The 11,558-nt window shown below is 35.5% G+C and overlaps 1 protein-coding gene and 1 long non-coding RNA gene across 2 annotated transcripts; one reads left to right on the top strand and one right to left on the bottom strand.

Moving 5' to 3' along the window:
• Nucleotides 1-4,001: 4,001 nt before the first annotated feature.
• On the top strand, nucleotides 4,002-7,520 carry LOC104109690 (APETALA2-like protein 1). The gene is made up of 10 exons (XM_018775425.3): nucleotides 4,002-4,493; nucleotides 5,146-5,171; nucleotides 5,287-5,317; nucleotides 5,431-5,518; nucleotides 5,621-5,766; nucleotides 5,910-5,954; nucleotides 6,047-6,150; nucleotides 6,259-6,401; nucleotides 6,521-6,634; nucleotides 6,980-7,520. The coding sequence occupies exons 1-10, from the start codon at nucleotides 4,132-4,134 to the stop codon at nucleotides 7,070-7,072; spliced, it is 1,152 nt and encodes a 383-aa protein (XP_018630941.1). The 5' UTR covers nucleotides 4,002-4,131; the 3' UTR covers nucleotides 7,073-7,520.
• A 2,161-nt stretch (nucleotides 7,521-9,681) lies between these two features.
• Nucleotides 9,682-10,376, bottom strand: LOC104109689 (uncharacterized). The gene is made up of 3 exons (XR_689290.4): nucleotides 10,241-10,376; nucleotides 10,014-10,148; nucleotides 9,682-9,902 (listed from the first exon to the last, which is right to left on the bottom strand). It is a non-coding gene; the product is annotated as an uncharacterized lncRNA (long non-coding RNA).
• Between the last annotated feature and the right edge of the window lie 1,182 nt (nucleotides 10,377-11,558).

Raw genomic sequence — 11,558 nt, 5'->3', positions numbered from 1 at the left:
CGAGACAAGTGGTCCGCCACTTGATTTTCACTCCCTCTTCGATCTTGGATGTCAATATCAAACTCTTGCAAAAAAAAAGTACCCATCTCATCAACCGAGCTTTGGAATATTTTTTTCTCATAAGATAGCGAAGTGGCGCATGATCCGTGTGGACAATAACTTTAGCACCCATCAAGTACGGGAGCAACATTCTCTCCTTCTGAAATCGGGTAACGAACTCTCGTAGAAACTCGGAGTCTCCTTGCGCAATCCTGAATATGTCAGCCTTTCGGGCCTGTACTTTTCTAGCCCCGACATGAGACTTGATGAAAGAATCCATGAGCATTTCAAAGGAGTCTATGTAATGCTCGGGTAACAGCGAATACCACGTCAAGTCCCCCCTCATGAGGGTTTCTCCTAATTTCTTCAGCAGCACAAATTCAATTTCATGAGGAGCTAAATTATTTCCCTTTATCGCCGTTGTGTAGGTGGTAATATGCTCCTGAGGGTCCAAAGTTCCGTTATACTTTGGCATTTCATGCATTTTGAACAGCTTCGGGATTAACTCTGGTGCCGCACTTTGCTTGTACGGTAATTGAGTATACTTTTTTGAGTTCGGACCTTTCAGCACTAGTAGCGCGCCAGGGATCTGGTCCATGCGGGCGTTTACTTCCCTCATTAACCGTAAAAGTTCATTCTTGAAAGGATCATTCTCGTTGTTAAGGCCAGATTCGTTTCCCCCTACCCTATCGGAGCCAATTTCACCCATGAGAGTGTTGTTGTCGACCCTCTGCGTCGTTTGATTCGTGGGTACCCTGGAAAAAATCGGATCACGTCTGTATGCATTAGTTGAAGCTCTCGACAACACCTCTTCAATTCCGTCATAACCTTATCCTATCGCGTGAGATGACCTAGAATGATCGCATGTTTCTCTTGCAAGAACCTTACCGCGTCGACAATATGTTCCTCATCAGCATCATTAGGAGTTGTCTCCCGAACTTATCGAGGATATTGCTTGTCATACACCGGTGTAGCATCATTCTCCTCATTATGGGTATCACTGATTGAGTCCTCGAAATGAGGCTGATCCCTATGCGTGTCATTAACAGTGTTATCTGTCATTTCTTATGATTTTTTCTAAGACAAACTAATCAAAACACGTTAGTGTAAAAGGCAATGATCAATTTAATTACACGGCTGTCTAGGCCCCACAGTGGGCGCCAAACTATTTACCCATAAAATGGTACAATTGAATTTATACGTGGTTTCTAGACAAGTGAATTAATTTGATCCTGAAATAATAAAATAATCTTTGAATTATACAATACTTAGCCTTAGGATATAGACGAAATAACAGAAATAACAGTTCCGGGAACAAAATTTCGGGGCGCAACAACATCGAAATCAAAAGAATCAGAAAATAAGATTGTATTGAGCTTTGTATAGAATGTAGTGTCAGTTTTCCAGAAAATTCCTCCCCTTACAATGATAATTGAACTCACTATTTATAGCTACGAAGAAGGTCCTACGATTGTGCCCTTCTTTAATGTCAATTATGAGAGACATTGATGCAGATGTAACGGTGAACATAAATGTCAAATTTCCTGTAACAGGTAATTGCTCTTAATGCCATGAAATATTCTCTCTTAAATGCTACCGGGCGAAGAACATTTATCACATCTTTACGAGCGTTGTTCTTTCCGGCGACAAACGGAACAATTACTTTCGGTCTTTGGCCATCCCTCGTCTTGAGTTCAACGTGTCCCTTTTTTGGACGGTCACGTGTCATAACATATTTTACCCTATACAGTTAGATATCATGCGGAGATGGATACGATTTCTTCACTCTTAAATAGAGGTCTCGAGTTCGAGCCTGATAATGAAAAAGAGTATAGTAGAAAGTTCTTCCCGCTTTAATAGGTCTTACGTGACACGAATCTGAATCAGTCGAATCTATAATACAAATACCGAACATCGGAATGAAAAATAAAAAAATATATACTAGACTAGCTAGTTTCGTCGATCCTGGCATGATACCCTTTTAAGGTTGGTTCTTTTTTGTAACATACGCTTAGTCCCTTTTTTTAACAGTCGCTTAGAATTTAATGTTTCAAAAGAAGTGTAATATAATAAATAATTTGAACTAACCTATTAATTTAAAACATGCTTTTTGCAAAGTGGACGGGATATTCCTAGGCCAATTATCATAATTTAATACCACGTTCCTTTGAACCCCTTCAGTGCTTTTTGTACATTATTTAAATAATTTTTGTCTTTCCTTTTCTTATTGGAGGTTTGGCTTCATGGTTATGGCTTAACTTAAATAAATATATTGCTGTCCGCTTTCCTAAAAGTAACGCAACTATATGTTGTGACTTGAATTTTGCGAATTGACTTCTACAAAAACATTTCTAACATAAAAAGATGGAAAATCATAGGTTGTCAAAAACTATTTGCTCTTCTGTAATACACCACAATTATTTTCTTTAAGCTAAAAAAAGAATTGGGAGATTTGTTCGGGGAGTTAACCAAATATACATCTTTTTTTTTTAGTTCAAAAAGTATTTCCGAAAACTTCTCAATATTTTCCTAGAAAAAAGAAAAAACGAAACCAAATCAAACAATCTAGTGGGGGTGGAAGGCAATTAATCACCTCTATCCCAAGGGCATAAATGTGTTTTTTCCCCTTGTCTAATCACTTTACCACCCAAGATTGTGGTGTGATAAATAAAATTCATTCACTCTTAATTATAGTTTCGGGTTTAAATCCTAATTATTGAATTTTTTTTGGTTAAAAAACATTTTCCTCTTTAATGAGTCAATCATGACACAAATTCAAATTTATAGGACCTCAATATAAATCTCAGTATTGGATGAGAAACAAAAAAGAATCGTCACTTGACAACGTCTTTCAGCATCATCGATAACAAATTTAATGCTACTTCCTCCATTCTAATTAATGTGAGGGTGTTTGACTCGGCTCCAGGGCCGAGCTAGAGACAAAGGTGCGACAGTAACTTTGGTCCACATTATATATTTATTTTAAGAAATTTATTTAATATGTACAAATTCAATAATTAAAAAGAACTAAAATTCTGAACCCATAAGCTTCAAATCATACCTCCGCCTTGTTCATCATACATTGTTTCAAAGTTGATTAATTTGCCCTTATATCAGATTGAATTGGATGATAGTTTAGTATCATATGAATAACTTTAGAAAATTGACTGCAACTAGCCTGGAGTTATTATATTAGCAAAGTAATTAAGACTGAGCATAGGATTTCATTTTTCAGGAAAATAAAATCTGCGAGTGTCGATCACGCTCTACGGTTGAAAGTCGTGTTGAGAGTAAAAAGTATTTCCAGTAAGGCTCTCTACTTTCGGAAGTCACATTGTTACGTGGAACTTAAGTTAAATTGACTTATTTTTGCTACATGAATTCTTTAAGTTTTTGAAATAAAATTTATATGTTTAGAAATTATTACTATAATAAATCATGTAATAATTAATAATTTAAAATATTTAAAAATTATTAGCAAAAAACATGGTCAAATTCTTTTATTAATAGGTTTATTCTTTTAGAAACGTAATAATACTTCCTAAGACACCCAATTTGTTTTTGCATTTTCCTTATAGACAGACAAAAGTCCTTGTTGCTTCTTCCGTATAGTATAATTATGCCAAACGCAGAATACGTTTTCCCCACTGCCACTCTCTCTATCGATATATATATATATATATATATATATATATATATATATATATATATATATAGCGGATGTAGCTTAGTGGCTACGGGTTCAAGTGAACCAATAACTTTCGACGCAGAGTAAAAATTTGTATGTGAAAATTTCATTAAAATTATAAAAATAGTAAAAATGAACCCATAACTTTAAAAATATAATGTGTTTTAAAATCTTAAAATTGAACCCATATTCTGGATCCGACTCTCTCTCTCTCTCTCTCTCTATATATATATATATATATATATATATATATATATATATACAAGGAGTGCGTTTTTTGTAGTGTGTGTATGACTACATTCCTTTCTCTTCCTTTTTCCTTCCTACCTCTAAATCCAGCTGCCATTTATTTCTCCCTTTTTTTGTGGTGCTCATTTGGGCGTAGTTTAGTGGGAATTTGAGATATGTTTGATCTTAATCTCAGTTCTGAAGATGTTCCAGTAGAATCAGGAACCTCCAATTCCTCCATTGTTAACATGGAAACCTCCAACAGTACAGCCGGTGACGATGAATATGAAGAGAGTGGGAATAGTGATTTTGTGTTAAAGGAGCTGTTTCCATTGGTGAGTGGAGAGGCCGAGTTGTCGCAGCAGCAGTGCTTGGATCTCTCAGCCAATTGCGGAGCTTCGAATGAGCAGAGGATCGTTATATCTCCGCAGCGAAGATCACAGGTGAAGAAGAATAGAAGAGGGCCCAGGTCTCGCAGTTCTCAATATCGCGGAGTCACATTCTATCGTAGGACTGGACGATGGGAATCCCACATTTGGTAATTGATCATCTCTAGCAATATTCTACTGTTATTTTTCTCTCAGCTCTGTAGCAAGTGACTCTTTGTTTCAGTTTCATCCATAGTATTTATTAGGATGTTTTTTTGAATTCTGCATAAATATATATATGCACACAATCTGGTCATTTAAAAGGTAATTACTGGTAATTCTACTTAATAGATTGATTGGTAACCTAGAATAAATGGTAAGTAGCCTGTTATAACATGTCAAATTATACTGGTGGTGTAAAGTATTAATTACATTGATCATTGTATACAATTAAATCTTTTTTATACTGGTCGTCAACCTACTGCAAACCTCCTCTCACTTATCTGTGCTTAGGATCTGATAAAACTAGTATTCCTTAAGTATGCTAGCTTTCAACTAGCCGTAACCCTGCTTATCAATGCTTAAGACTGGATAGAGTTAGTGTTCCTCCACCGTCCTCCAACATAGTGAACTAATGCTAACATGTAAGCGAGGTTGCTTGGAGATATTATTGAACTGTTTAAACTACCAGTTATTTCTTGGGATTATTAGTTCTAACTAACTAGCAGCTAGTACTAATGAGATGCTTTCACTTTTAAGTTTGGATAGGAACTCATAAATGTTTTATTGTAATCCTGAGCACTTTTTGTGTGGACTTTGCAGGGATGGTGGGAAACAAGTTTACTTGGGTAAGCAACTGTTTCCTAACCTCAAGTTTTGTTGATATGAAAGTTATTACAGCTTTATTCAAGTATTGATTGCTGACTGCAAGCTTCATTTGGCATTTGAATTTTGTATTTACAGGGGGTTTTGACACTGCACATACTGCTGCTAGGTGCTGTATAAATTAGAATGAGTTTTATCTTAACTGCACTGGTTGATTTTTGTACTTCTCCGAAAGAAAAACTGGTATAGTTGTAGTAGTAAATTTTTGTATACTAATTTCAGGGCATATGACCGTGCTGCAATTAAATTCCGAGGACTTGATGCAGATATCAACTTTAACATCAGTGATTATGAAGATGATCTGAAGCAGGTTGCTTGAAGTAGCTAATCACCGTCATTACTTCTGGTTGAAGTCCCATTTCAATTAGGAATATGGTTGCTGTTTAACGTAATTTCTGTGACTGGCATACAGATGAATAACTTTAGCAATGAAGAGTTTGTGCACATACTTCGTCGTCAGAGCAATGGCTTCTCTAGAGGAAGTTCAAAATACAGGGGAGTCACTCTGCATAAATGTGGGCGATGGGAAGCACGGATGGGGCAGCTTCTTGGAAAGAAGTGAGTGATGTTCCAATGTGGCTTAGAAATGTCACACTACTATTAATATGACTGTTTCAAGTTTCTCCAATCACATGATAGCACTGATCTTTATAAGCTAGAGGGAATATTGTTAACCAGTCCCGTGCATTATACGCTTGCAGGTATATCTATCTTGGACTATTTGACAGTGAGATAGAAGCTGCAAGGTCCAATGACATAACCTGACTCTTCATTCTCTTTTATGCTATGTGGTTTAACCTCTCAACATTGACTGAACTTGTCTTTGGAGCTTGATCAGGGCATATGATAAGGCCGCTATACAAAGCAGCGGGAGGGAGGCAGTCACCAATTTTGAGATAAGCACATATGAAGGTGTATTAAGTTCTGAGGCTGATATCAGAGGTACTATCAAGACTTGCACACTTTTCCCAACACCACCTTTATGCTTGTCGCTTTTATTCGTTAGCTCTGCTTAGCTGGTTGGAAGCTACCGATCTACATTTGATGCAGGCACAGGTCATAATCTTGATCTGAATTTGGGCATATCTCCCTCTTCCTATGATGACAATCAACATGGAAACACTAGCCAAACTGGAAACTTCCAGGGCCAGCATGGCTCAAATGGTTTAACTGAACATCATAGAAAAGTCCTGGTAATTTGAGACTTAATGATTTCTATCTTAATTCATGGTCTTCCATGATCTGTACCAAAGGTAGATTTGTACTCAACTTCTATGTCTAAGCAGTCTACTTGGTCGTGCCTATCCTGCAGAACTCTGCTTCTACTACACTGAGAAGTGAACTGCTGCTTCAGGGTCAGCATGTGCTAACTCAGCACCCCCTCCATTGGAATGGATTGAATGGGAATCTCTTTCCCACATTTAAGGTATTCTTGTCAACATTGCTTGGATTCTTTTCAGTTCTTCTGCTCACAAGAACGGTGCACCAATTGTTGTAGCCTTCATTACCTAGGTTCATCTACATGTTGCTTATTTATATTTAATGCAATTTTGGAATCATCATAGCAGTTACCTCACTGGGTAGGGAACTTATAGTCTCAGTCTAAGATTTCCTCTAGTATATATGTAGTTTATAGTCCGAGACAGAAAAGATTCTCTGTTTTCCTGCATGGTAAATGTCAAATTAGTATATAGTAGTTCAATGTAAATGCCTTGTTTTGAATTTAATCCGTGCAATTTACCTTATAAACATCCTATGATGTTTCCTCCAGGGAACATCAATAGAGAAGGGCTTGGAAGTTGACACCTCTTTAAAATGGACGCAGCAAGGCCAAAATACTTATGGTGGGAGACCTACAGTGTGATTCTTCTCTACCGCAGCATCATCAGGATTCGGAAATTCAGCAATCACTATCAACTGCACTTTGGAAGTGAAGCTTTATCTTACCACCACTCACCATCCCTGACCAACATGAATCTTTCACATCATTATTGTAGTAGCTGAAATTAGCTGGCCAGTAAATGCAAAACAACCACCCAGATATCTTTCTTCCTTCGCTCAAGATGATACCAGTAGGGCAACAGATTCGATTACAACTAATTGGGTTTAGTTTTGTTAGTTAGGAGATGAGGCACTGAGTTTCTAAACAAGGCTATGAATCTTATAACAAGAACTATGTGATTGCAAGCTGCTTATTGGGCATTTTCTTCTATACTGCGTAATACCGGTGCCTTGACAGTTGGGACTGTTATGATGAGAATGTATTTTTATGGTTTTCATTTTCAAATAATTTCTATCTTTTAATGGCTTCACATTCTGTTATTAAACCTTCTAAAGGAGGCTTCCTTGCTCAAAGTTGGTTCTTGAAATTAGCAAGAACAGACTGGCAAATTTTGGTCTCTTTTCATTTCTGAAGCATACTAGGTTGTCATTGTAGCTCTTTGTTGATAGAAAATCATACAATAACTATGCACTTTAGCCATCTTGTCAAAACTTGTGTTCTTTGGCAGGATTTAACCTTGTAACTTTGTGATGTTGATAATTATTCATTTACTTGATTGCTGCAGCTAACAAAATCAGCCTAAATGTACTTTTAATGAGCTGCTTTCGCCCTACTCCATTAAATCAGACCAATGAGTGAATCACATGAGGATTAAAGGTTTTTCTTTAATTTGGTGGATTTGAATGCAGGGAAAAATAACTGATGAGAGTGTTTTACGATATGAAACAGCTGTAACTCTTATACATTAAACTACAGGAAAGATCATGGTGCAAAAGTCGAGACATAACAAAATAAGTAAACTTGAAGTGTTGTTGGTGAAAGTTTGTCCTGTTGCTTTAAAGGGTAGTGGAAGTACTATCATCTGCAATCCTCAGCTTTTGATTTTAGAATAAAAAGTAACATGAATTTTTCCCTTATTTGTAAGTGTTAGCAAGTAGGGACGTAGTGTGGGCAGAAAATGGCAAGCTAGTTACCCTTTCTCCTCAATTATTAGAAAGTGACTCTATACATTTTTTCCTGGACTGTATGTCAATTACCTCGACGCCTTTACATCAGAAATACTTTTCGCTTATAAAAACTGCCTTGCTCAAAGTCTTCACGTCATCACCATAGTAGGCGACAGATCAGTTAAAACATCTTTTCGCCGGAAAATTATATGCATATGTAATATCTTTATTAAGATTTTTGATTTTACCACTGGTCACATCAATTGTTATGATCCTTGATTGCCAGTTGGTTCTTTCCTTTCCTTCTGCAACAAAGTCTAGAGAGGAAGCCCCCACACTTTTGATACTTTGATTAGAGGCAGTGTTAAGGCTGTTTATGGTAAAAATCTTACGGTCTTATGAATAATTTAGTGTATTAATCACCTATCAACCAAACATTCAACTAGAAATGTAATATGTATGCACGTATGACAAAACGACTAGAATGTGTTATATATATATATATATATATATAAAAAACTAGTTTCTGGACACGCACGTTGCGCGTGTAACCCTCAAGGAGAAATGCACAATTCCGGAATTTATATATGAATGTTAATCTCATTTAATGAACACGATAAAGGATGAAACCACACCCAACAGAAGTCCTCAAAACATAAGCAGTGGAGATGATCCATCATGTGCTATATAATTTTTATTTATGTTGGTACGTACAGCATCTTATTTGTTCATTCCACTCGTGCCTTATTAATCTTTTGTGTGTATGTTGGCTCAACAATGTTGACAAAATTGGAGGTGTTAGTCCTTATACATGTTCGACAACACAAAAGAAAAGGATAATTGGAAAAAAACACACTTATTGAAATACATTCTTAACGTAAAAATTCAACAGAGACCAACAAAAATATACTCATATGAATTTTGTTGATAATGAAGAAAGCAATAAGTTAAAAAAAAAAAAAGAAATAGAGAGAAAAATGAACACAAGGCTGGGGATGAATGTGAGGTGCTCACATGGTTCTTGGATGGCTGATACAGTTTTCTTCTAAATGGAAAAGGAGAAAATGCAAGTACATGTTGGGAATGTACGTAAATGTTAGAATCCCACACAAGGCAATAGTATTTCGTAATGCTTAGATAATTTAAAATGAATGCAAAAAGTTAACGCTATCATCTAGATGCATGATACAAATTTTCCAAGACAGAAAGCTTAATATATAGGTCACATGGATCAAACTCATTTTAAAAGCGTTAAAATTACATACAATAACTTCAATTAGTGTCCAGTCACTAACCTTTCAAAAGGGAAATGTATAGGCTGAAGATGAAATCGAAGACATTCAAAATATCAGCCATTAATTTAAAATATTTTACCTGGTCGTTTAAGAGTTAAAATAATGAACTATATTAGTAGTAGTTAAGCATAATCTTAAGTGAAAATGCAAGTTACCGGAAGCTTGGAAGGGCCATCAATCGAACACATGCAACAGTTAATTTAAAAATAAAATAATAGCAGCAAATTACCTCTGTCATTACAACGTAATTGGTGAAATCAGAGCTTGAACCAGTCAACCACTCCCGATCACACTAACAATTTGTACTTTCGAGTAATTATTTCCCCAAAATGCAAGAAAATCATGAAAATCTCGAACCAAATGATATAAGTTGATACAGAGCTAAGGAGAAAAAAATTGTAAAACCAGGTTTCATTGCACTAACCATCTGGCCTTTAAGTTTACACAAACCTGCAAGAGAATGTAAAAGAAATTAAAACATAAGAATGTTGAACCAAATGATTCGGTTGATATATATATAGACCCATAAGATGAACAATAATAAAAACATCTCTATCCAACCGCTCTTTCTACGACGTAGCATCCGTATAAGTTAGCAAGTTATCTGGTAATTAATTTGCATCTCTATCCAACGGCTCTTAAGGCAACAAAGATAAAAACATAATCCCCTCTTCTGGGTGTGCAAACTTCATAAACCTGCATCAGACTCTTGAAGAAGTAACTGAGAAAATCATGTCTAACATTAATGTAAAGAAAAAACAATTGACATTCATGTATATATTGCATACCTAAGATGTCCAATAATGCTATCTATATCTGTCCCCATAAATTGCAGCATCACAAGGTCAAGGATATAAAAACTAATATCAAAATAAGCTTATCCAACTGTGCTTATTTCTATTGTTGTTTCCCGAGATCAGGAGGCCATGAGAATAAAGAGGGCAGTAGGTGAAATCCAAAGGACAAAATAGGTTAGAAACACATTCTGGTAATAGAAAGAGACACGATATAGATAAGCCAAGGAACTCTTAATTAACAAAGGGGACCGACCGTTAGTTACCCGCATCTATTGCGACTCTTCATTATCGTCCTATGTTACAACTCTTTGATACCCTAATTCAACTTTACCCTTGTGGAGGTTCCCACTTTTAAACATAGTATGATATGATGATATATACTAGATAGTTTCTGCCCAAGCATAGCACGGGCCCAATACTGTAGAGTGTGGAATCACTATTTGTGATTAATTTTGTTTTGATATGAAATTGCAGAGAAGAAACATAAATTGAGGCATCATTGGAAAGTGGTATAATATTCACATTCATGAGAATACTACATATATATATATATATATATATATTTATTTATATATCGATAAAAAGAGATGCATTTACTTCGAAAGTTGCACAATTGTTTACATCAATTAGAGTATTTATATTCACAAAAGGTCATTCTTTCTCCATACTGTAATTGTTCTTCTTCTTTATAGTGCAATAAAAGTATTGACATCTGCAGAATCACAGAAAAGAACAAAGTTTCAGTACCTATATAACATAATGCATTAAGTGTTAGGGTAAAATCACTGCAACTGATTCTTTCTAAAGCATTTTTTCGGTGTGGAAATGATGCATCCCTACAAGATTAATATAAGTAAACCTTCTCTTATTAGAGAAATACTTTTCCGCTTTTAGATGCATTATCAATCCAAACCATTACAGAAGAAAATGTTAGAAGAGTTACATTTACTAAAATTGGTTGTAGTAATAATCTTAGGTATATAAACATAGCATAATGGCAGTATGTATTTGTAAGCTTCTCTCTCATCTTTAAAACTTATTTAGCAATGTCTATTGCATAAAACGAAGAAAAAACCATTCGGATAGATGGAAGTATAACAGATTCTTGCACATTTTAGCTATGAATGGCATACCTTTTCAAACATTGTCTATCTTTACAGATGGTTGTAATTGTGCATGTTTAACAAAGAAAGTTCATTTACTGAGTAGAGAACTTTAATCAACAAAGGTCAAAAAGGATAATAGTATTGGCAATACCAAAAAATCAAAAAATAACAGACAGTGAGTTAGTAGCAAGACAACTTTCAAA

Source organism: Nicotiana tomentosiformis, chromosome 2 (genome assembly GCF_000390325.3).
Source record: "Nicotiana tomentosiformis chromosome 2, ASM39032v3, whole genome shotgun sequence".
Classification (NCBI taxonomy): domain Eukaryota; kingdom Viridiplantae; phylum Streptophyta; class Magnoliopsida; order Solanales; family Solanaceae; genus Nicotiana; species Nicotiana tomentosiformis.
This window is presented reverse-complemented; position numbering and strand designations above follow the sequence as displayed.

Excerpts from the sequence above, each read along its gene's own strand:
- LOC104109690 (XM_018775425.3), top strand. The coding sequence starts at position 4,132 with ATGTTTGATCTTAATCTCAGTTCTGAAGATGTTCCAGTAGAATCAGGA. Across the intron at positions 5,767-5,909 it reads GGGCAGCTTCTTGGAAAGAA|GTATATCTATCTTGGACTAT; the intron begins GTGAGTGATGTT and ends ATACGCTTGCAG. Across the intron at positions 5,955-6,046 it reads AGTGAGATAGAAGCTGCAAG|GGCATATGATAAGGCCGCTA; the intron begins GTCCAATGACAT and ends GAGCTTGATCAG.